This window comes from Podarcis melisellensis, assembly GCF_964234715.1.
Source record: "Podarcis melisellensis genome assembly, chromosome: 2".
Taxonomy (NCBI): Eukaryota; Metazoa; Chordata; class Lepidosauria; order Squamata; family Lacertidae; genus Podarcis; species Podarcis melisellensis.
This window is the reverse complement of record NC_138529.1, coordinates 102,206,360-102,230,665: the sequence shown is the minus strand read 5'-3', so window position 1 is coordinate 102,230,665 and position 24,306 is coordinate 102,206,360. Positions and strand designations below refer to the sequence as shown.

The 24,306-nt window shown below is 40.1% G+C and overlaps 1 protein-coding gene across 5 annotated transcripts in view; it reads right to left on the bottom strand.

Annotated features, from left to right (window-relative positions):
• CFAP20DC (CFAP20 domain containing) overlaps positions 1-24,306 on the bottom strand; it is a 141,324-nt gene that overhangs the window by 91,265 nt on the left and 25,753 nt on the right. For all 5 annotated transcript variants that reach the window (XM_081901860.1, XM_081901859.1, XM_081901856.1 and 2 more), the window contains one exon: positions 656-770. In XM_081901860.1, the coding sequence (XP_081757986.1) occupies positions 656-770 (115 nt within the window). The remainder of the gene's footprint in view (positions 1-655; positions 771-24,306) is intronic.

The window sequence follows — 24,306 nt, the reverse complement described above, 5'->3', positions numbered from 1 at the left end:
AAACTTCTGGCAAATTTAATTTTCAGAATTTATACATTCTGCACACAATTGGGTGAATAAAGTGATTACCAACCTACAGATGGAAGGCATATTTTACAGGATGCTTTAATTCTCATATCTAGGACTTATTCTTAGCACTAGCTTGGAGCCAGCAGCACTGGTGCTATAGACCATATCACATAGATTCATTGAAATGGGATCGCTATTGCATTTCTAATGACTCCTGGTGTTGCATGAAGGGCAGTAGTGACAGAAAATGGTATCAAGAGCCCCTGGCAAAAATTTGTGCTCTGCTCACTCACTCCAAGTTCTGCCTATGTTTGGACAGGGCTTGGAACCCTCAAATAACAGTCTGAAGCTTGTAAGTAGGATCTACGGTACAGTTCACTAGCACACCTGTTTGACCTTCATGTTACAGAAACTCCTAATACTATTCCAATTTGAAGTTCTTTCTGCACATGCACATGTACCCGCTTATACAATTAATTTAAATCACTGCTTTGGACTGAACCAGAAAGTCAACTTCTTGTCTTCCGCAGACATAAGTACTGACATCCAGGGCCATGATGATCAACTTTAACAGTTCTTACAGATACTTAGAAGTATTGCAATGCAAAAGGAAAAGGAACTATAAATTGGAAGGAAATATACCTACAATTTTGCGCTTGATCATAAAAAGAGGAATTTTTGCATGTAGGGGGGTTACGGACAACTCCTTGTGGATTGTTGATAAATACAACCTTCTTTTAATGTTTCCTAAATCAGTTATCCTGTAAAAGAGAAAAGGGGAGAGGGGGGAGGAAAAGAGATCTCCATCAATACAATAACCACTATCTCTGGGCAACCACAGAAAAGCATCATTCATATGCAGAACCTTTAAATCAAGGACAGCAAATAGGGAGTTTAAGTATTACCCCTTTTACAAGATAAGTAATGAGATTTCTCTCTCAAATTCAAAGTTAGTGGCTACAAGCCTGAATATATAAAATCACTTTACATGCTAATTTTATTTCAATGCTCTTCACTCTTCACTAGATTTCCACAGCACTTCAACCTATGAAAGAATTCAATTTGTATGAACTGAGAAGCCACTAGCCTTTAATAATCATGCTTTTTCAGTCCCTTAAGCTTGTGTTATCTTGGGACATGCTGTCACCCCACTAAATAGGAAATCATTATAGGCTCTCTTTTTCTAAAAACCCACCTGCCATTTCATATGCGCTCTTTGTATGCTTAAAGATAGACACAAAACGTTGTATGTCGGTTTTACTTCCCAAGCACATATCTCCAAACCTGAATTAACAACACACAAGTTTATTGCTAACTATTCAGGCTGCTCCTCCAGTGACAGCCAGAACACTGGATCTGAACATCATTAATAGATTTAGACTGCAATCACGATCAGCTTGGTTCAGATTGATAAAGAGGCTCCTATGTACGTTCTGCTTCCTTGTGGTTTCCATGAATGTTCAAGCTGGCTTAATTTCATTCTAGAATTTACCCCAATAGAAAATGGCTCACTACAAATGTTTTTAGATTGGAAATTGAAGCAACCATACTTTTAATTCCTACCACCTGCTTTCTTCTCCTTAAAGAGAAAATGTTTTTACCAACAACTTCACACTTGTTCTCAAAATAATGATGTTTTCTTCCATTTTTCCTAACAGTAACTTAGGTACAAAAGCTACCTTTTGGAACTTAAAAAATAAACAATTTTTAAATTCAGTACTTGAGGTAATGCAAGAATTACAGGCCACAATACAGCTAGAAACCATAAAACTGTACTTTCATGCATATTAAAATCAGATGTTAGCAACACAGAGCTACAAATGGTTACAACTCTTCTCACAAGGACTGACATCTGCATTGCTCAGCTTTGGCAAAACAAGAAAACTCCAACTATGACTAAAAGGCTAAAGAAAATACGGGAAGTTTCCTTAATGATCTCTAAATCAACATTTATAAAGCAGCACTTGTAATATCTAGTATATCAATGAAAAAGCAAAGGAAAAAATGTGATGAAACTCAGACATCTTTGTACAGAATAAAGAAGGTTGATTCAGAGCTTAAAAAAAAAATAAATGCAGTCAACCTAGGTAAACCTTTAACAGATTTAACAACTCACCAGGCTCTATAAACAAGTTAACATATGGAGCAATCCATTCTCTCCTGTGATGGGAATAGGAAGCCATCACAAAAAAGAACTCTATGTTGGCACTGAAACCCCCCATATGTTTACATTTTTTTTTTAAAAAAACACCAGGCTGAATAACTGCATAATGCAAAAAAACCAAGATTCCGGTTTCACTACAGGTATGGAAGCAACTGTCCAAGCGGTTTATTAACGTAATGGTAGCTGATCTTTCTAATACACTTTCAGAAGTAGGCTTATACATTGCTTAAATTAATCTTGGTCTACTGAGGGATCATTCAGTCTGAAAAGTGGAATGCAAAGTAAGTAAAATCTTTAAAAATATATGCAATTTTCTTTAGAATTAGTAAACTCAATCCCACCACCACTAAGTATGAAAGCCAGGAGTGCTACTTCAGTGTTCAGAGACAGCAAACCTCTGTCAGATGGTGGGAATTAAATACAAGGGATGAGTTATTATCACAATGACCAGCTTTCTTATAGTTTCTAGCTGGCCACTGCCAGAAACCAATGTAGTTGGCTAGATTGTTCATTTATCCATTTGGTTAAACGAGACTTCTAAATTTGGAATATGCCACAAGAGACTACCAAATCAAGGTGTTAGTCACATTGTTTCCCCTAAAGAATGATGTGTTTTAATTATACCACCCAAATAGCAGTGGAGGTTTCACAACACAGACATTTAATATTTGGGGTCCTTTAAATACACCAACTCTTCTATATATGTTTCCTTTTTCTTCCCATTATAAGTCACGCTGGGGATTGGCACTTCTTAGATGCTCAGCTGACAAACAATATATGAAGAAAGAAGAGAGTGTGTGTGAAAACAAATCTCTACAACTTAATACATCACCAACAACAAAAGCAACAACATACAACCCAAGTATTATAGCCCTGGCAAGATAAAACCACGATCCTAGCTGGTCAGCGTGGTTTTGTTTAAGAAGCACACTTCATTGAGGTTTAAGGAACACTCCACAAAAGGAACACATTTTAAAACCTGCAGAATGCTTAAGACTGTCATCTGCAAATATATGAACCCAAGAGCTATGATTGGTGTTTGCCAGGAAATTCAACCTTTAATTCTGCTGTGAAAAAAGCAGGAGCTCCTATGCAAAACTTTTGAAAAACAAAAACAAAACTACACAGCTCTCATCATATCAGAAAGCATTTGAAAAGCTCTACAGGAGTTAATGTGTTTTTATTATGTTTATGCTTGAGTCTTCCTATCTGAGGGGTCAGACATGGGACAGGAAAATAATGAGACCACGTTGAGAAAGAATGAGGTAGTCAACAGGAAAAATCAACCCCATTTATAATAATATCCCTCTGATCAGCAGGTGCATAACTCTTCCAGCTATGGTCATTAGCTGCATTCATTTCACACTTAACGTCTACATTTGCAAAACATTTTAAAGCAAAATTACTTTTCAGTTCAATTTTCAATTCAATTTTCAATTCTATCTCATAGCTTCAACTCTGATTGACTATTTTCCTCTTGATAGCAAATGCAGCAAAAACAAGAGTTAAAATGGTAGCAACTACCCAGAAGTGCAGATATACTCACTGACTCAGATTACCTATTCATTTTGCTGTTGTATATATGACAATTTATAGCATTTTGTTAATGTTCACTTCAAAGCTTAAAATGAACTCAGTAGCATGGATTATTAGTTCATTGGGCTTCCTGATTCTTACAAACTGTTTCTCTTTATTATAAACTATTCAGTGTGTACATGGCCTTATAGCGAAAGATGATCACCTTTCATGAATATTGCTGAACGCTTATGGAAGAAATCTAAAACCTGTTGAAACACTTAAAAAAAAAATCTGGCAAACAGAGCCAGGGGATAAAAGTCAACAAAAGACAGAAAAAGAAATGACTGCATACAAACAGAGATGCTGGAAGTTGAACCACAGACATTTTATTTATTTCATTTAGAAAAATTTAAAAATTGCTCATTCAAAGATTCCCCAAGAGCTGTACATAAAACAATTATCAATATACAAATAAAACCAGCAAAATTTAAAAATAGGTATGAGGTCAAGGCTCATGGGGGTATACCAAGGGTATTCAGTCAGTGTTCAGGACATCAGGGCAGAGCTCCCAGGACTCTCCTATGGTAGTTAATGAGCTGGTGTCTGCCTCCAAATGAAGTCTTGTATATGTTGTCAGTACTACAGGGTGGCGCTGTGGTCTAAACCACTGAGCCTAGGGCTTGCCGCTCAGAAGGTTGGCAGTTCAAATCCCCATGATGGGGTAAGCTCCTGTTGCTCGGTCCCAGCTCCTGCCAACCTAGCAGTTCAAAAGCACCCCAAAAAGTGCAAGTAGATAGGTACCGCTCCAGCAGGAAGGTAAACGGAGTTTCCATGCGCTGCTCTGGTTTCGCCAGAAGCAGCTTAGTCAAGCTGGCCACATGACCCGGAAAAACTGGCTGCGGACAAACATTGGCTCCCTCGGCCAGTAAAGCGAGATGAGCACTGCAAGCCCAGAGTTGTCTGCGACTGGACTTAACTGTCAGGGATCCTTTACCTTTACCTTGTACTACAGTGCAAAAAACCTCACCTGCTCAGAGGAGCTGGCTGGCTTTCAAACCCTCACTTTATTCTACAGTCTTTGACTCCTATGGGGCTGGGGAGATAGGCACCCTGGAAGACCCCTCCTCTGACAAAGGTATCATGTAAGCGAGGCTGTGTCTCCTGTGCTGAAGATGGTCCTAACAGTTTTTCCCTAAAGGGATATAGCTGGCAAATCACCACCCCCAGAGTAAACAGAGAATAGTGTATTTTTCATCTTTGTTGGAAGCCGCCCAGAGTGGCAGGGGAAACCCAGCCAGATGGGCGGGGTACAAATAATAAATTATTATTATTATTATTATTATTATTATTATTATTATTACTACGGTGCATGGTCTCTGGGTCATAGCAAAGACCTGCTTATGCCAGTGAATTTTTCTTTCTCCGTGAATTCTTGTTGCCCTCACTGAATCCTGAAACTGTTTTTAATCTCTCCACTTGCTAGTACGTAAAAGAAACGCTTCACTGGTTTACCATTTTCATCTTGTTTGCCCACATAACATCCCTTTGAAACTTCTGTTTTACAACACAGAAGTGGTAAACTACTGTGAAAAATTCAATCACACAGACAACTAGTATACCTGCAGTTAAATGTGTTGTTACAGAATGTTAAGGCTGCAATACAAGTAGTGGCTTTAATATTCATACAGAACTACACATGCTCAAGGGCTGCCCTGTTCAATTTCATGAGTCAGGGCGTGTTTCATGCACTAAAGCAGGGAATTCATATACATTTGTAAAGCACTTACAAAGACAAACAACATATCGCCAAACTCTTGCACACACAGTCATGTACATCTGGTGAAAGCATCAAGGGATTCTGGAAAACACCGATGCTGTTTAAGATGCAGTAGACATAAGACACTTGGGATGGAGGGACACAGACTACTGAGTCTTATAAAACTTTGATTTCAAAACTTTAATTTAGGTCATTCCAGTGTCTATTTCTTTGGGTTTAAACTATTTACTAAATTCAGTTTTATGGAATGATGATTTGTTTAGTCAAGCTTTGGAAATCTGTGCCAGCTGATTTAGGAACATGTAATTCTGCAAAATAGCTTTTAATTTGTTCAGTAGAGACAAGGTCCTATAATGAGTATAAATGTGCACAATGTTCAGCTAATGAATGTCTTCCAGAACCAGCTTATTTATAACTAAGAAGGTGGCTATTTATGCTTCTAATTAATTCTGCTGGCTTCTCTTCTTTAGTTTATTGGCAGCTATCCATTTCATTTTGTACTTTCTATAAGGTTACTTGCTGCAGAAGGACGATCTGTCTCTACAAGACTGTAAGACTGAGACTGGCACAAAGTTTAGTAGGCACTCATATTCTCCTACTCTAGTTTAATACGGAAGCTACTCCACTGCTTTTGTGACGTTCAAGAAGATATATTAAAGGTATTCTTTAGATCACCTTGACAAGTGTTGATTTAGAAATAAAGGGAGGAATTCAACTTCACACTAAAGCAAACTTTCCATCAGTACAAGCATTTCAGCTTACCAGATACAACGATCCCTCCTTTTCCTCCCATGCTGAAGGTTCTCTTGATACACTCCCCGTGCCCCCACCCCACCATTTTCAGGGCATTTGGTAGGTATCCGGGGAAAGTCTTGTTGCACAAGTGGCAGTCCTTATGCAGCGGCTCCCACTGGTGGGATTTATTAGTTCAATTCCATTCAAAGGGTTGTATCCGATTCAGAGTAGACCACTGAAGTTAGATTCATTTCATTTCAAAGGGTCTACTCTGAACAAAATTTAGTTGGAAATATATATATATATATATTATTCAACATCTTTATTAACGACTTGGATGATGGACTCAAGGACATCCTGATCAAATTTGCAGATGACACCAAACTGGGAGGGGTGGCTAACACCCCAGAGGACAGGATCACACTTCAAAACGACCTTGACAGATTAGAGAACTGGGCCAAAACAAACAAGATGAACTTTAACAGGGAGAAATGTAAAGTATTGCACTTGGGCAAAAAAAATGAGAGGCGCAAATACAAGATGGGTGACACCTGGCTTGAGAGCAGTACATGTGAAAAGGATCTAGGAGTCTTGGTTGACCACAAACTTGACATGAGCCAACAGTGTGACGCGGCAGCTAAAAAAGCCAATGCAATTCTGGGCTGCATCAATAGGAGTATAGCATCTAGATCAAGGGAAGTAATAGTGCCACTGTATTCTGCTCTGGTCAGACCTCACCTGGAGAACTGTGTCCAGTTCTGGGCACCACAGTTCAAGAAGGACACTGACAAACTGGAACGTGTCCAGAGGAGGGCAACCAAAATGGTCAAAGGCCTGGAAACGATGCCTTATGAGGAACGGCTAAGGGAGCTGGGCATGTTTAGCCTGGAGAAGAGGAGGTTAAGGGGTGATATGATAGCCATGTTCAAATATATAAAAGGATGTCACATAGAGGAGGGAGAAAGGTTGTTTTCTGCTGCTCCAGAGAAGCGGACACGGAGCAATGGATCCAAACTACAAGAAAGAAGATTCCACCTAAACATTAGGAAGAACTTCCTGACAGTAAGAGCTGTTTGACAGTGGAATTTGCTGCCAAGGAGTGTGGTGGAGTCTCCTTCTTTGGAGGTCTTTAAGCAGAGGCTTGACAACCATATGTCAGGAGTGCTCTGATGGTGTTTCCTGCTTGGCAGGGGGTTGGACTCGATGGCCCTTGTGGTCTCTTCCAACTCTATGATTCTATTCTATGATATATGAGAGACATATCACATCACTGTTGCTAAGAATATATTCAGTAAGAATTTCATATTATGTCTGGCATTACTTTTATAAATAACTTTGTATTATAAAGGGTATTGTAGATATATTAGTACTCCCTTATTCCTTCAACATTGTTTTAAAATGCTGTCCCTTGAAAATTAAAAAAAAACCAAAGCCTCTATTAAAAGACATTTGCAAAGAACATGCTATAACTATAAATTGGTTTGCAAAGATAATTTAACCTGTCACACGTAAAATAGAGAAGAGCTTAAATTACTCCTATGGCTTTCTGTTTATTTTCACAAGTCTCAAAAAGCACCCCCTCCCCTTTTGGCTACTTTTAACCAATTATGAACATATTTTTCCCCAGTGCTGTTCAGTTGCCTTTTGTTGTAAGCGCTGTCGATTCTTCTTGATGCCCCCTCCCCTCCCCTGCCCACAGTCCTATTTGTCCTCATGCCATTTAACTTTGTCACAATGTTATGACTTAGGGACATCCATGAAGGTCACTTGGGTCACCACAGCTTATTACATTAAAAGGTAGATGTGAACATTAAAGGCAAATAAGAAAATGGTGCAACCTCCACAGCAGATCTTCAGGAGGGGGATGCTGAAGAGGGGAAAGACAATCACTAGATTTCCATGGTGTAAGCGGGTGGACATCACTGGATGTTGCCCAAGGTCAGCAGGATAATTTTTAACATAAAAGACATACGTCATTTTAATTTTCTTTATCAAATTTGTATAATCATTTTCTAGAAAGAGTAGGTGGTAGCAGTTATACGGCAGCACCAATGTTTATTGGCACAAAGCAAAAGAGTTTATTGTGAACATCATTGTTCAAAAACCATACACAGACAAATGGAAGCAGAAGACAGAATGAAGAAACTGGATTTATAGGTGGTACATGACACCAGTCAAGCTTGCAAAAGTATATCATTTGCCTGATAATAAATGTTGGAAATGTAAGGAAACTGAGGGAACATTCTTTCACCTCTGGTGGACGTGCCCAAAGGTTAAGGCTTTCTGGGAAATGATCTATAATGAACTTTAAAAGGTATTTAAGTATACCTTCCTTAAGAAACCAGAGGCCCTCCTCTTGGGCATTGTTGACCAGACGGTGCTAAAGAAGGATAGAATTTTCTTTATGTATGCAACAACAGCAGCAAGAATACTTATCGCAAAGTACTGGAAGACACAAGATTTGCCCACTCTGGAAGAATGGCAGATGCAATTGATAGACTACATGGAATTGGCAGAAATGACTGGCAGAATCCGAGACACGGGAGAAGAACAAACGGAAGAGGATTGGAAGAAATTTAAAGACTATCTGCAAAAACATTGCAAAATATTTGAATGTAAAAGTGATGCAGGATATAAAGATAGTGTGGCATTAGTGACATAGTTGAAAGGAATATGTAAAAATGTTTTATGAGAAATAAGTTAAAAATATAGCAAAATTAATCAATGTTAAAATGACGGTGGATTAGAAAATAAGTGGTTAGTAGCGATAATGGTTAATTTAAAGAAAATAAGCAACATCAAAATTAGGTCAAAGATAAGGGAAGGATTTGCTGAAAATAAATCAGAATTTGGAATACAGAAAGGGGAGGTGTGAGGAAGTTGGGAAAGTAAGTTACAAGAAATTAAGATTTGAACTCATATTATTTTTCTTTTTCTGTTGTTTATGTTTTGTTTGTTATTGTGTTGTTGTGTTTTGTTATGATTAAAATTTGTTGAAACCCTAATAAAAACTTTATATATATAAAAAAAAAAACAGAATGAAGAAACTGCGCTATGGAGTGGCACAAAAGCAGATGAAGGTGTCAGAAAAGAGAACGGAAGGGATGGGGGGAACGCAGAGGGTAAAGAGAAATGAAGTAAACCTAGGAGGAAAAACAGGCATTATAGATTTGAGATATGAAGTCTGCAAACGTCAAGAGCTAGACCTGCATGGTCTGCTGCCCCAGCAGATAGGATGGGCTTAAAATGGCTCAGAACTACAATGCCTCAAGGACTGCCTCTCCCCGTAAGAACTGACCTGGACCCTGTGATCACCACCTGAGGCCCTTTTTTCTGTGCCCCCTCCACAAGAGGTCCAGAGAGTGGCAATGTGAGGCAGTGTGGCTCCCTGTTTGTACAATGCTCTCCCCAGGGAGGCTCATGTATCTTTAGGTGCCAGCCAAAAAATATTCCTCTTTTCCCAGGCCTTTGGCTAATTAAACAAACTATGGCCTTTAAAACTCTCCCTCTCTCTTACTACTTTTGTTTGTTACAATGTTATTATTTTTGTGTTTTGTTACAATGTTATTATTTTTGTGTTTTTATATTGTAAACTGCCCTGTGATCCTTTGATGAAGTCTAGAACTTCAATAAATAAACAAATAAAAAAGAACAAAACTCGTTCTCCCTCCAATTAATGTTCTGTAACTCCAATTATATATGTTTAATATACCAACGTGTAGCAGTCATTAGCATATTGTAGTTGTCAACTGCTCCACTGAAACTCCCTAATTGTTTGTTGATTGCATTCTCTTACTTTTGGTGTTGCTGCAATATTATTCTAATCCCAGTTTGTCATCATTTTATCATTGTAAGCTAGCCTTCTATTCACAATAAAAATAATGAGATTTTAGAAGTCTACAGGAAATGGAAATATTTTAATTTTTAGACAGGCTTGAGACACCTTAGAGACTTACCAATTTACTATAGCTTCTGGGTGAGATCCAAATCATTCTAGCAGACAAAGGAAGACTTCCCCAACTCCCCCCTGTAGCCCAATGTGCTCCCCCATAACCGCACAACACATTTGCACAAGCCAAAGTCCACTGCTCAAGCAGGACTTGATTGTTAGACATCACCTTAAGTCAGGTGGGCAACTTCCAGCAGATGGGCAAATCTTCACCTTCCAAGGGGTCCAATTTGGGTCAAGAGGCCATTTCCCTTAAGCTATGCCCAGCTGACCCTCAGCTGATGTTGCTGGTGACTTCAGCTGATGGGTGGGGTTCAACTCTGCATACCTGTTCACACAGTGAAAGCAGCTGGGTTTAACACCCATCAGCTAGTCTACATTTTCAAAGGCCACTATCCAATTTGCATTAAATGTTTTGGGAGATGATGATGGTGGTGGTGATGTGGGAGGCAGAAAAAATCTGTTTTCTTTTTGACATGAGAAAAAAAATAGTCAGGAGCAAAAAAATTCTAGACCAAAGGTCTGTCCCACTATAAGGAAGGAACATAAACTACCTGTGGAAAAAGTTCACGTGCAGTATCTCACTAATGCTCACAATATTCCTGTAAGGCTATATCCAAATATCATCATCATCATCAACCACTCACTGAATGGAGCATATAGCTCAATATACGGCTCACAGCAGTGTTAGCTGCTTTTCTACATCAGCTCTCCCTCTGTTTTCTGCTGCAATATGATTTGCTGCATATAGCCTTCAAAAAGTGCCCTTTGTATCTTAAACAAACAAACCCCACAGTGAAGTATCCCTATAGGCAGCTTTTTTGGTAGCTATTTATTCTCCAGCTACGGTTTTCTACACTGGTCTGGTTGCAATATTTCGATAAGTATTTAGGACTCGGGGATAAGCAGGGTTTTTATGCTAGCACTACTTAAACACATTTTGTAGTGCTGTCTTTTTGATTTCTAACCTTGTTATCTACCCTGCTTTGTACAAATGTCAGAAAAATACTACAAAGCTGTAAATAGAAAAAGCTAGAGAGTGGATATTAAACAAGCTCAGCCAAGTTTCATGGTAGAGGGCTCTCTCATCACGGTTATGCAATATGCTTTTTACTTTGAGGATACTAAATGTGGTGGTGGGTTCCATGTCAAGGGAATTCTGTATTCTTACCCATTCTCCAGACCCAGCTCCAGGGCCAACCCACTCATGAGGCAAGCCTTAGGTGGTAGAACCCCAAGAGTTGGCGCCCCACCACCTCCCCTGCCATTGGAGAAGCGGTGCGGTCATGGAGTGCCTAAGATGTCACGAGACAAATCTTGCCAGAAGCCAGGACCTTTGCCAGCACTCCACAGGCGCTCCCGTGCAATGTAGATATGAAATGCTTCACAGGCAGTGGGGCAGCAAGGTGGCAGTGTGGGGAGGGGCGGCAGCAGGAACAGTGGCGTAGCGTGGGGGTGCAGGGGGGCCGGCCGCACCGGCCGCAACATCTGGGGGTTAGGGTTAGGGTGCGCAAATCCACGGGTTAGGGAGCGCAAATTACTTGCCTTGCCCTGGGTGCTGACAACCCACGCTACGCCACTGAGCAGGAAATTACCATGTCACCTCAAGCGGCAAAATGGGACATCTGCCCCTGCCTAGCTCTGTGTGTGGAAGCACCCTTAGCAACATGAAACACACATACTCTATCCAACAAGAAGATAAGAAGTAAAATGTTTATGAAAATACAGTCTCATTGATTCTTTTAGTAGCTAATCATCAGAACACTGTGCATATGAAATAGGGAGAAAATAGCTCGTGGAACGTCTTTACATCTATTTTCATAAAAGTGAAATGAGACAATTATTTTTTACGTTTATGAAAATCTGTAAGGGTTCCGAGGCCTAGTTTGACCACAGCAGCCCCACCACCTCATAAAACAGTTTCTAAAAAAAGGCAATAGTATTGGCCTACTACTGATTACAGTATTCTCTCATTTCAATCAAATAGTCCTGCTGATCCTGAAACAGGCTTACAGAACATGTAGTTTTATGGCAGCATCTCTTTGGCCAGGGATAAAGAATAAGAAGATTGAATACAGACGACAAAGCAGCTACAGGATATATATTGTGAACAACTGAGAAGTTAATGATAACATTTTGTAACTACTTCAATATCCAAGAGCTTCTTCATTATACAAAGACAAACAAGCACTTAATTGGGTACAGAAGTTGCATTTACTATTTGTTTCAGCACACAAAGACTTCCAGAAACTGAGGAGGCTTAGGGTCGTGGGCTGCTGTTCGAAGCATGCAATTACAATTTTCACCCTTTCCAAATGGCAATTGCTTTGTGTAATTACATGTCCAAACTGAGTTCACACATTTGCAAATATCATTTACTGTGATTTCTTTTCTAAGCCCTCTTTTTTCAGATCTTCATGTTCCACCCCTACGCACCAGAGCACTGACAAACAGTCTTGATTGCAGTTTTGTTTGGATGTCACTGCGGTGCTAAAATGACAGAGTGGCGAACAGCAGAAATAAAACGGCACCAATGAGATAGCCAATAATTGCAAATGCACTCCCAGTAGTGGTCTGCCCTAGCCTCCCTCTTTATGGGCATTCCAAGACCAGTTAACTCTCCCTTTCCTGACTGTTCTGCTTCATCAAGTTAGCATCTCCTTTCACTCTGTCTAACTGGCCAACTTAAATTTTAAGATTTCTTGGGAGGGAGGGACACTATTACTCCCACCTTAAGGAAAGTTTCTTACACCCTGACAATGCTGCATAACATGTTAAACAGCACCAGTTATCAGCCCTACTTATTAGTAAAGGAGTACACAGAAGCCACTGCAATAATCAACTGAAGTATTCCCCCATGGACTAATTAAGACATCATCCTTCACAAACTTCATTAATAGTAAGGGATAATAATAATTAACCCCAAAAGCCACCCACACGCACATAAAGCACCCATCTACCCCTGTGAATGGAAAGATGTTACTTTATGTTCTCAGTATTTTTTTTTTCCAACATGCTTTTTATTGATTTCCATAATAAAAGAAAAATACAAGAACATAATACACAAAGTTAAATGCTCATTTTCACCAATCTAGAATGTGACTTCCTTCAACCTTTCCACAAATCATCCGTACTAATCTTTTTTATACAATTTCGCGTTTGTTATTTTGTAATGTCGTTGATCTATCTGATTCTTCCATTCCTCTTTAGACAATACCCTTTGCTTTTTTTACAGAGCTCCCTTAAAACCCACCAATGTTATTTGTCCCTCACTTAAATTTTCCAGGTAGTTCGTAAAGCTTTCCCAGTCCTTAATAAACCTCTGATCCCTTAAGTATCTGATTTTCCCTGTCATTTTGTCCATCTCCACATATTCTAACAGCTTCGCTCTCCATTCCTCAATTGTTGGTATACCCTCTGATTTCCAGCTTTGGGCTAATAATACTCTTGCCGCCGTTGTTGCGTACTGGAACAGCTTATGGTCTTTCCTTTTTATCTCCCTTCCTAACATACCCAGCAAGAAGGCCTCGGGTTTTTTAACAAAGGTGTATCTTAAAATTTTCTTCATTTCGTTATAGACGCTCTCCCAGAATCCTTTAACCTTTTGGCATTCCCACCACATATGGTAGAAAGACCCATCCCCTTTCTTACACTTCCAGCACTTTTTACAGGAACCATACATTTTGGCTAATTTTACAGGAGTTAGGTACCAGCGGTAGAACATTTTCATTAGGTTCTCCTTCAGTATCACGCAAGCCGTAAATTTAATATGTTGTTTCCAAATCTTTTCCCACTCTTCAAAGTATATATTATGACCGAAGTCCCTAGCCCAGTGTATCATTGCCGGCTTAACTTCTTCGTCTATTAAATTCCAATCTAGTAACATACTGTACATTTTGGATAGGGTTTTGTAATTATTGTTTAGTATCTCAGTCTGAAATCTGGAGGCTTTATCCATATATCCTTTATCTTTAATGTCTTGTCTAAACATGTCATTTAACTGAAAGTAATGCAGCCAGTCATAGACTTGTTCTTTAACCTGCTCGTACGGCTTCATTGTCCACTTTCCTTCTTCTTTTCTTAGCAATTGTTCGTAGGTGGCCCAATTGGCCCTCATATTTATCTTTTTGACACCCATAACTTCTAGTGGCGACAGCCAGTGCGGTGTTTTGGGCTCTAGCATGTCTCTGTACCTCTCCCATACCTCAATCAGTGGACCCTTAAAGATATGATTTCCGAAGTCTTTATGTACTTTCCTGCGCCCATGCCATAGGTAGGCATGCCAACCGAACCGGTTGTCGTGTCCCTCTAGATCTAACATTTCCCTATCTTCCAGTTTTATCCATGTTTTTACCCAGCATAGGCATGACGCCTCGTAGTACAATTTCAGGTCTGGCAGGGCAAAGCCCCCTCTTTCCTTTACATCTGTTAACAATTTGTATTTTATTCTCGGTTTTTTGCCCTGCCAGACAAATTTTGAAATTACCCTCTGCCAATCCTTAAATATCTTCATGCCTTTAATCACGGGGATATTCTGGAATAGAAACAGTACTCTTGGTAGCACAGACATCTTAATTGTGGCTATTCTGCCCCAAAATGACAGTTTAAGCCTACCCCATGATTCTATATCGTACTTTATGTTCTCAGTATTTAGTAGAAAGAAATTCACAATTTCTCTAGTGTGTGGATATTGGTAACCACCAAACCGTAACCTGACTTATCCTCTGAGCAACATCCGTGTCAGATAAATGACAATAAAGAACAAGTATTTGAGCACAGCTAGCGGAGAAAGTGAACAGTTAAAGCAGAAAAGGCAAACATGGCAGGACAGCTCAGCTGCTGAGCCAACCACTGGCAATAATTTAGCTGCTAATATAGTGAAAGAGCAAGCAGAGGAGCAGTCACAAAGTTCTGTCCCTCTAAACTAACATGAATGCCCGACTTTCATGGGAAGAAGGGAAAGGAGGAAATATATAGCTGGCAATGGAGTATGTCTCTGGAGTTGAAGTCAAACTGCTGTGTTAGCAGGAGCGAAGTGACCTCCCCAGAGTGTTCTAAACTATTTCAACATTGCATTTTTAAATGGCTGTAATGTGCCCTGATAATAATAAAAATACCACCACAAAAGCTGTTGTAAAATGACGTAAGATCAATCAACTTAAAATGCTGAAAGGTGAAATGAACTTTAACTGTTCCTGAACCTATGTTTGGTTCCATGTGCATGATAGAAGGTTAATCTAAGTATGCCTACTAACTAAGAACATTTACTCTCTTTTCAGTTTTGAAAGCAGCTGCAGATGAATCATTCGTCTTTTTTAAGGCAATTTTCCAGTAGCTGAACCATATAATAAATATCAAGACACTCCAAAATGGTTGATAATTTGTCCGAGACTCTGCTGAAGCCAAGGTGGAGTGGGTGCTTTCCTCCTTTGACCCTGTAGCAGACTCCGGTCCCAATGGCAACACAGCATTGCTAAAACGCTTTTATATTGTATAGGACATTTTGATGGGATAAAGGTAGATACTTTAAAAGAGAAGTTAGGCTTAAATTGAACGAACTTATAAAGAACCAGGAATAATCTTCTCATCAAAATAGCCAGCAGTCAAATGGCTGACTAAGGAAGATTTAGACAGCCTGACATTTAAAATTGTTAAAATAAAAAAGTTTCTTCTGTGAAAGGAATACTTGGCACAGATTGTGTAGGAATACATGGCTCATCTTAAGTGAAGGATTCGGCAGTCATGTGATGCCCATGACATGAGCTGCTGTAGTTCACAGAACACTGCCCTACTTGAAGTAATGTGAACAGCTATCAGCTGTGCCCCTAAGTATACATGGGGTAAATTATTAATATAATCCTTTAGGATTTTAGGATTTCAATCTGCTAAATATGGCAGCATGCAGAATTTATAAGCACAGGGATTTTTATCAAGTTTTTTGACACAATGACAGTGGGAGGCAATAAAATATTTTATTGAAAGTTTCAACTTACAAAGATTTGGAACTTTACTCTGGAGCCAACTGACGATTCCCAGGTAAGATCCTCCCCCTATTGTGTGGGCACGGTGATCCCTCCCCCTACCTGGCCTGGTCACCTTGGCAACGCCTCCCCAGGCGAGACTGGGCAACTGGCTGAGGTAGGCGGAGACCTCCAGGTATCCCACCTGGGGAAGGCAAAGCCAAGCCTGTGCTAATGGTGCCGCATAGGGTCCAGGGGGCTGCGCGTGACCACGCAAAGGGTGCCCCCCATTTAATGTGGGGAGCAGTCATTATGACGTAGCAAGTCAACTAAGCAGGATAATAAATTAATGTTTTAAAATCCAGTCTCCTGAACCTGTATTAACTAAATTCAGTGTGAACTTTTATGGTCGCACCCGGAATTAAAATAATAGATAACAAAAATTATACATTCACATAATATACAATAAATAAGTACTGTTTTCAACTTGGTACCCGGACTCACTACACCTGCTTCTGATATAGTAACTACTGTCTCTTGAAGACCATCTACTTGGGACTTTCCCTGTTATAGTATCATATAATTGTAGAGTTGGAAGGGACCCAGAGGATCATCTGGTCCAACCCCCTGAAATGCAGGAATCTCAATTAAAGCACCCATGACAGATGGCCATCCAACCTCTGCTTAAAAACATCCCATTAAGGAGAGCCTGCCACCTTCTGAAGGAGCCCATTCCACTGTCAAATAGCTATTACCATCAAAAAGTCCTTTCTGGTGTTACTCCTTTCTTATAACTTGAAGCCATTGGTTCAGGTTCTGCCCTCTGGAGAAGCTTACTCCATCTTCCATTTGAAAAGACTGCTATCATATTGATTGATGGGACGCGGGTGGCGCTGTGGGTAAAACCTCAGTGCCTAGGGCTTGCCGATCGCATGGTCGGCGGTTCGAATCCCCGCGGCGGGGTGAGCTCCCGTCTTTCGGTCCCAGCTCGTGCCCACCTAGCAGTTCGAAAGCACTCCTAAGTGCAAGTAGATAAATAGGTACCGCTTTATAGCGGGAAGGTAAACGGCGTTTCCGTGTGCTGCACTGGTGCTGGCTCGCCAGAGCAGCTTCATCACGCTGGCCACATGACCCGGAAGTGTCTGCAGACAGCGCTGGCCCCCAGCCTCTTAAGTGAGATGGGCGCACAACCCTAGAGTCGGACACGACTGGCCCGTACGGGCAGGGTACCTTTACCTTTACCTTTATCATATTGATTGCTATCCTATTGTCTCTCGGTCTCTTCTTATCTAGGCTAAAGATACCCAACTCCCTCAACTGTTCCTCATAAGGCTTTGTTTCCAGAGTTTTCTGATGCACATTTAAACAAGTTGCTTTTCATATTAGTGTTCTAGCACTTGATTATCTTATTGGGTCAAGTGTGTAATTTCTTATGGTATAATAAAACATGACTGGCTCTTTGCTCTGGAATATGCATATTGTACATCATCACATTATAATCTACTTAATATATTTGCATGTATGGAGACATATTTATTGGCTATTGTGGCTATGATAAGAATATAATATCGTAAATAAAGCATTTGTTTTGTACTGTGTATTTTATGCACTGAAATTTTTTATTACATTTCTTAACATCCCAAAAGACAGTGTTCTACAACTCCCATCACCTCTGACCACTGACTATAATGGCTGAGGCTGATAGGATGTGTAGACCAAAACATCTGGAGAGCACCAGATTTGGGAAGGCAGCTGTAAGAGGTGTTGATCGCAAAACCAGGATTGTGGGTTGCTACTGCAGATATATATGCTTCAAATAGCAACTACACTGCTTTGTGTCCAGTTTCTAATGGGCTTCCTGCTCCATTCCACTTCTCTGAACCTTAATCTAGTCCTTATGCTGACTGACTGCCTAGAACATTATACTGATATGAACATTTTGACCCCAAAATATTTCTTACCAACTGTCAGGTTTGATCCAGCTGAAATAGCTACTCAATAAACCTTGGTTTTGCAAAGGCCGATTAACCTCTAATAACACCAGGATGGGGAAAAATGAATGCATTATAATCTTCAAACCATAAAAACCTGCTTGTGGGAAAATACCACTGAACAGGCACTTATTTGACACCCTTCCCCATTCAAACACTTTCTTGGATAACACACTAGGGAAAGAAATTCCACTTAAAAATGTTTTTTACTTAGAAGATTAGAAGACTTGGCGCAGGGTGAGGAGAGAAGCATGAAATATATTCAAAAGAGGTAGAAAGGTGCGTAGGCTGATTCCTTTGTACCGGCCTGATGTGACAATTCTCTCACTTTCTTCCTTTGCTCAAAGGAAACACTGTTTTTTTGTGCAGTGGAGACACTTAAAATCTTTCTTTTTAATGTTTTCAATCTCCCTTTCTCTTGTTTGCTTTTAAAGATATGTTCTTTCTATTCCCTTCCCCAAAACTTACTTGCACCACTTATAATAGCTTGCCATGGAAACTACAGGAAATGATTACCTTTCACCACTACTTTTAGCCTAATAATACGGCTCTCTTCAAGGGTTTCTTTAGATGCACTCAAGTAACCTTACTTCTCCTGCTGTACCAGCCCCTATACAAGTGCAGCTTCCAATCAAGAAAGAAGACTTTTCTCAAACAACTCAAGCGCACCATCTGTGTAAGCAGGATTTAACAGGATTCCAGGATCCAGTTCAGTTTTCAAAATATATTCTGAAATGTAACTCCTGTGTGTAACAGGAATAGTGCCAGAAGTTATCCTGAGAATGTCAAATGGTATGTCTGAACAAATCCATGCTGTGAAGCTGTTTTAGTTACTTTAACAGGGTTAGGCTTCAGACTGCCATCCATAGGTACATGTAGATGGGACATTTTTCAATGAACTTCCAGCCCACTTTAGATTTACAATTTTTAATTAATGTAAAACACTTAAGCCTCATCCCTCCAAAGGAGTTTTCAACAAAATGAAGTAGCAACAAATAAGAGCCAAAATCAAGAAATGCAATAGAAATCAAACGAAAGAGGACCAAGGCAGACACTAGGCCTTTCTGAACAGCTAGGTTATGGAACTGCCCGGATAAACCAGAGGAACAGCTTGAGTCTCATTGGCCCAACAGTGGTAGGGCTGATGCTTCTTGCAACAGATGCTCTTACTTCACATGGAGTAGTAACCACCCCACTGAATGTAAACAGAGCAAGTTTCATATGGAAGAGGACATATTTGAGGCGCATGAGTCTTGGACTGTGAAATTGTACAGGGAATCTTGATGGTATTTGCTGGAGAATAGGACAAAACTATTTCCTGCCTCCCTACATCCACCAAAAGGTTGGCAGCAGCACCTGCAATAGTCAAAGCCTCTGAGTCATGAAGATATAGAGAAAGTAAACGGGGAAGAGAGAAGAGAGACGTAAGAGGAGACACAGGAGGAAATGTTGGCAGGCTTTGCCATAGAGGGAAATTAGAAAGACGGAGAGAAATGAGAGATGGCGAGGAAGGTCTGAGGGCCAGTAAACAAACAAACAAACAAACAAACAAAATAATAATAATAATTTATTATTTATACCCTGCCCATCTGGCTGAGTTTCCCCAGCCACTCTGGGCGGCTTCCAATCAAGTGTTAAAAACAATACACCATCAAATATTAAAATCTTCCCTAAACAGGGCTGCCTTCAGATGTCTTTTAAAGAGAAGATAGCTGCTTATTTCCTTCACATCTGAAGGGAGGGCGTTCCACAGGGCGGGTGCCACTACCGAGAAGGCCCTCTGTCTGGTTCCCTGTAACCTCACTTCTCGCAATGAGTGAACCGCCAGAAGGCCCTCGGTGCTGGATCTCAGTGTCCGGGCTGAACGGTGGGGGTGGAGACACTCCTTCAGGTATACAGGACCGAGGCCATTTAGGGCTTTAAAGGTCAGCACCAACACTTTGAATTGTCCTCAGAAACGTACTGGGAGCCAATGCAGATCTCTCAGGACCGGTGTTATGTGGTCCCGGCGGCCACTCCCAGTCACCAGTCTAGGTGCCGCATTCTGAATTAATTGCAATTTCTGGGTCACCTTCATAGGTAGCCCCACGCAGAGCGCATTGCAGTAGTCCAAGCAGGAGATAACTAGACCATGCACCATTCTGGCAAGACAGCCCGCAGACAGGTAGGGTCTCAGCCTGAATACCAGGTGGAGCTGGTAGACAGCCGCCCTGGACACAGAATTAACTTGCACCTCAATGGACAGCTGAGAGTCCAAAATGAGGCAAGGAACCTATGCTGCAGGAAAGATGTGGTCCTGTAATCAGGAGTGCCTGAGGAAATAAAACATGCAACAAGCAGGATCACCGATGATAAGAGCACCCAGACTTGTAAGAGACAAGCTGGGATTCTGAAGATCCTTGGGACCTATAATGGAAGAGTACAACAATCCTGATAACAGGCTAATTTTCTGCTGCTCTACATCCCTATGTTTTATTTCACTTTTCATGTTTTATTGTTCTTGCTTCTATTTATTTATTTATTTAGTACACTGCCCTTCATTTGTAGATCTCAGGGAGTTTCACAACATAAAAATACAATATAAAAACACAATGTAGACAATAAAAACACGAACAAAAAAAAAACTACAAACCAATAACCCTTCAATAAATTTTATAGTAAAAGATTAATAAATGGAAACAAACAAAGAAAGTTGATAATTAGCTGCACTTGGGAGTCCAGCCTGTAAGCAAAACTGCAGGGTAAAGGTAAAGGTAAAGGGACCCCTGACCATTAGGTCCAGTCATGGCCGACTCTGGGGTTGCGGTGCTTATCTCGCTTTATTGCCTGAGGGAGCCAGCGTACGGCTTCCGGGTCATGTGGCCAGCATGACTAAGCTGCTTCTGGCAAACCAGAGCAGCGCATTGAAACACCATTTACCTTCCTGCTGGAGCGGTGCCTATTTATCTACTTGCACTTTGACGTGCTTTCAAACTGCTAGGTTGGCAGGAGCAGGGACTGGGCAATGGGAGCTCACCCCGTCACGGGGATCCGAACCGCCGACTTTCTGATCAGCAAGCCCTAGGCTCTGTGGTTTAACCCACAGCGCCACCCGCGTCCCTGCAGGGTAGAAATAAGTAAATAAATATAGCAAGCTAGGCAGAAGGCTGGTCTCCTTAGGACATTAGTATTCTATGTACCAAGTGTTTCTTCTCATGGGAGCAGTCAGGCGTGCAGGTCCTCCTTCCTTCATACATACATAGCTTGCAATAGTACCATTGGGAAAAATCTATTTCTCAATCAACTGTGCTGAATGTATAAATTGTGCATAGGTGAAGAATAGATAACCATCTAATAATGATATTTTAATTCGACACACTCTTACTATTTTAGTGATTCACCAGTTCTCTTCCAACCGTAATGAAATATCTGCTGTAAACCTTTCCAAAATGAATGTGGGTGTTCAGTGGTTGTGCTACTTTCCTTCCAATATGTTTTTCAAGATTGGATTTTGAGATTTTGAGAAGCAGGAGTCAAATCAGGAAAACTTCTACATTAACTCACCAACACAATAGGAGCCATGAGAGAGATAACATTCATTAGTTATCTGAACATCAGGAGGCCCCTAGGCTGAAAGACAAACTGTTCTGTAATATTTTGGATGTCTTGAAGGAGTTCTAGAATACACCAATTAATCAGAGCTGACTTTTTAATTTACTATGACATATTGTAATAAATAAGATTATTAAAGGGAATCTAATCCATCTGGTGTGCAGAGGTCATGATTTAATTAGGATTTTTATATATCTGAAATTAAACTAGGAGTATATGAAATGCCTAAAAGTAACAGAAAACTTTGATTAGACTTTTACCGCTATTAATAATGCCTTATTTCCTGTTCCAGTGTCTTAATAATGTAATTATCCTGGAGCAAACCAGAACTAGGTATATTTTATTTATTTAAACTTGAAGTCTACCCAACTGCTAAAGCTCAGGACAGGTTTAGAAGTTTTTGTCAACACGATTAAAACAGCTCGACTGAGAACCTCTGAACCCTTCTTCTAGCACTAAAAACAAACCCCATCGCTGTGAGTGGCAGTGCTGAGTCAATTCTCTAAACATGCTTCAGCAATCACAACCAAGGAGTGCAAACAGGTTTCATTAGTTTTGGGAAGGATGAAGAAAGGAGTTAACAATGACCCTTCGCACAGAGTCCAAATGGCTGCCAGGAACATTGTGCCTCTCCAGTGCTGATGACTTCCTGAACCAAAGGGGACAGGTGTATCAACGGAAAATGGCACACAGTGGGATATGTATTCCAATTGTGGAGCCTGAGATAGTTTAAATACTAGGCAGCTGCCTAGGGTGGCAAAATGTTAGGGGCAGCAAAAGTAGGAGGGCAGTGGAATTCAAAAGGTTGCAGAATTCATAGGCACATGACAGACTTACCATTGCTCCATGGCAAGGCGAATAATAGCATAAATTTATAAACTGACTTGCTTACAAGAAAATAGTTTATGGGAAGAAATGTTAGGTACATACGTGCATCTGATCGGCTCACCTTGGTTGCTGCTGCTGCCCTGGCACACTACCATTTTGGAATCAGCTAGTGATGAAAGTTGTTGTAACAAACATTTCTTACCAGCTGACAAATTTCCTCTCGCTATGACTGGGAAATTGCAATTGCTGCTCGTTTATATCTGTATAAACTCTTTGGTATTTGTAGTTTTCTTTCTCAATTGTTGGTGGAGCCGGGAATTTATAATTCTTGTTTGTGTAATTTTGTATACACTCAAAGCGGGTTTCAAAACTGGGGTTGATAGTTCTGTTCTGATTTTTTAAAAAGAAGCAGCTTAGTTTGGTTTATTATTCAGCATGGCAAAAAGAAATTATCTAGATCCCAGTATGGAAGGCTGAAAAGGAGATCCAAACAAACAAGAAGGTTGTATCTCCAACCACAACCAGAGGAAAGGAGTTCAAGGACCAAACTGAGACTGAAGCTGAAATGAATTTTACATACTGCCTGAAAAGTTACTGGTTTGAGGAACATAGCTTGAACACAGAAGACAAACCAAATGAAGTACTTCACATCAAGAACTGAAAGCAAATGAATTTGGAAATGCTACATTGTCTACAATTTTTAACTTTAGTGAGCCTGCTGCTTGGCCTATTTGCCACAAATTCTGGTGGAGCATGGGGCAGAACCAATTCAACAATTCGTGTTTCCCAAGGATAATAATCCACTGAAGAAAATTCTCATTCTATAATTATACATGGACACTGGCCAATGAGAAATAATTAATCACCAACAATGTCAGTATTCCATTTCAAATAACTGTGTTCTGGTTTTGTTGCAAGCTGCTTACTCGTAACATTACTGGAACATCACAATCTCTTTGTGATAAAGGAACAAGAGATTGGAAAAACATATCTGCTATTTCAGAAGGACACAAGAGAACTAGTGACCATCTGGGAAAATTTCAGAAATGCAAAGAACCTGAACTTCATTAAAAAAAAAAATGTTGATGAAGAAAACATGCCAAAAGAAAAATACTGGCAACCAATTTTAGAATGACAATTTTTTTTTAATGAGAGCTCTTGGTTTACATCATTTGACTTCTTGGAAAACACATGTAAAACTACACACATCTGGTAACAGAAGGTTTCTCAGATTTGAAAAATATTTAGCTGTGCCCGACCCAGTTGTGAATCAGCACTTGTGTAGAATAAGGAGCAATGAGACACATGTTCAGTGTATTGGGAAAGAGTTAATTCAGTTTTTATGCAGTGCCATCATAGAAAAAAATCTGTCAGCATCTTGTACTGCTAAGTACTTTGCAATCTTTCTAAACTGAACATGGAATGTAAGCCATGGTGAGCTAATGACAATGATTCTTTGCTTCATAGATGTAGCTTTTGACAATAACCAACTGGTTAACAAAAATAAATATATGTATTCATACCACTGGAAGAGACACGTGGTGTTGATATTATGGATATTTTATTTCAGCAGTTGGAAGAGATGGAACTACCTATTGAAAAGGGTAAGGGTAAGACAACGGATCAAATATGAAGGAGAAAGAAAATGGCATCCAACAGATAATTCTGAATGTCAATCCATGAGCAGTCTTTGGTCCATGTAGTGCACATTCCTTAAAATTGATCATAGTTGATGCTGCTTTCGTAAGGGTTGGAAGATTCAGAACATTTCTATGCCATCTGGT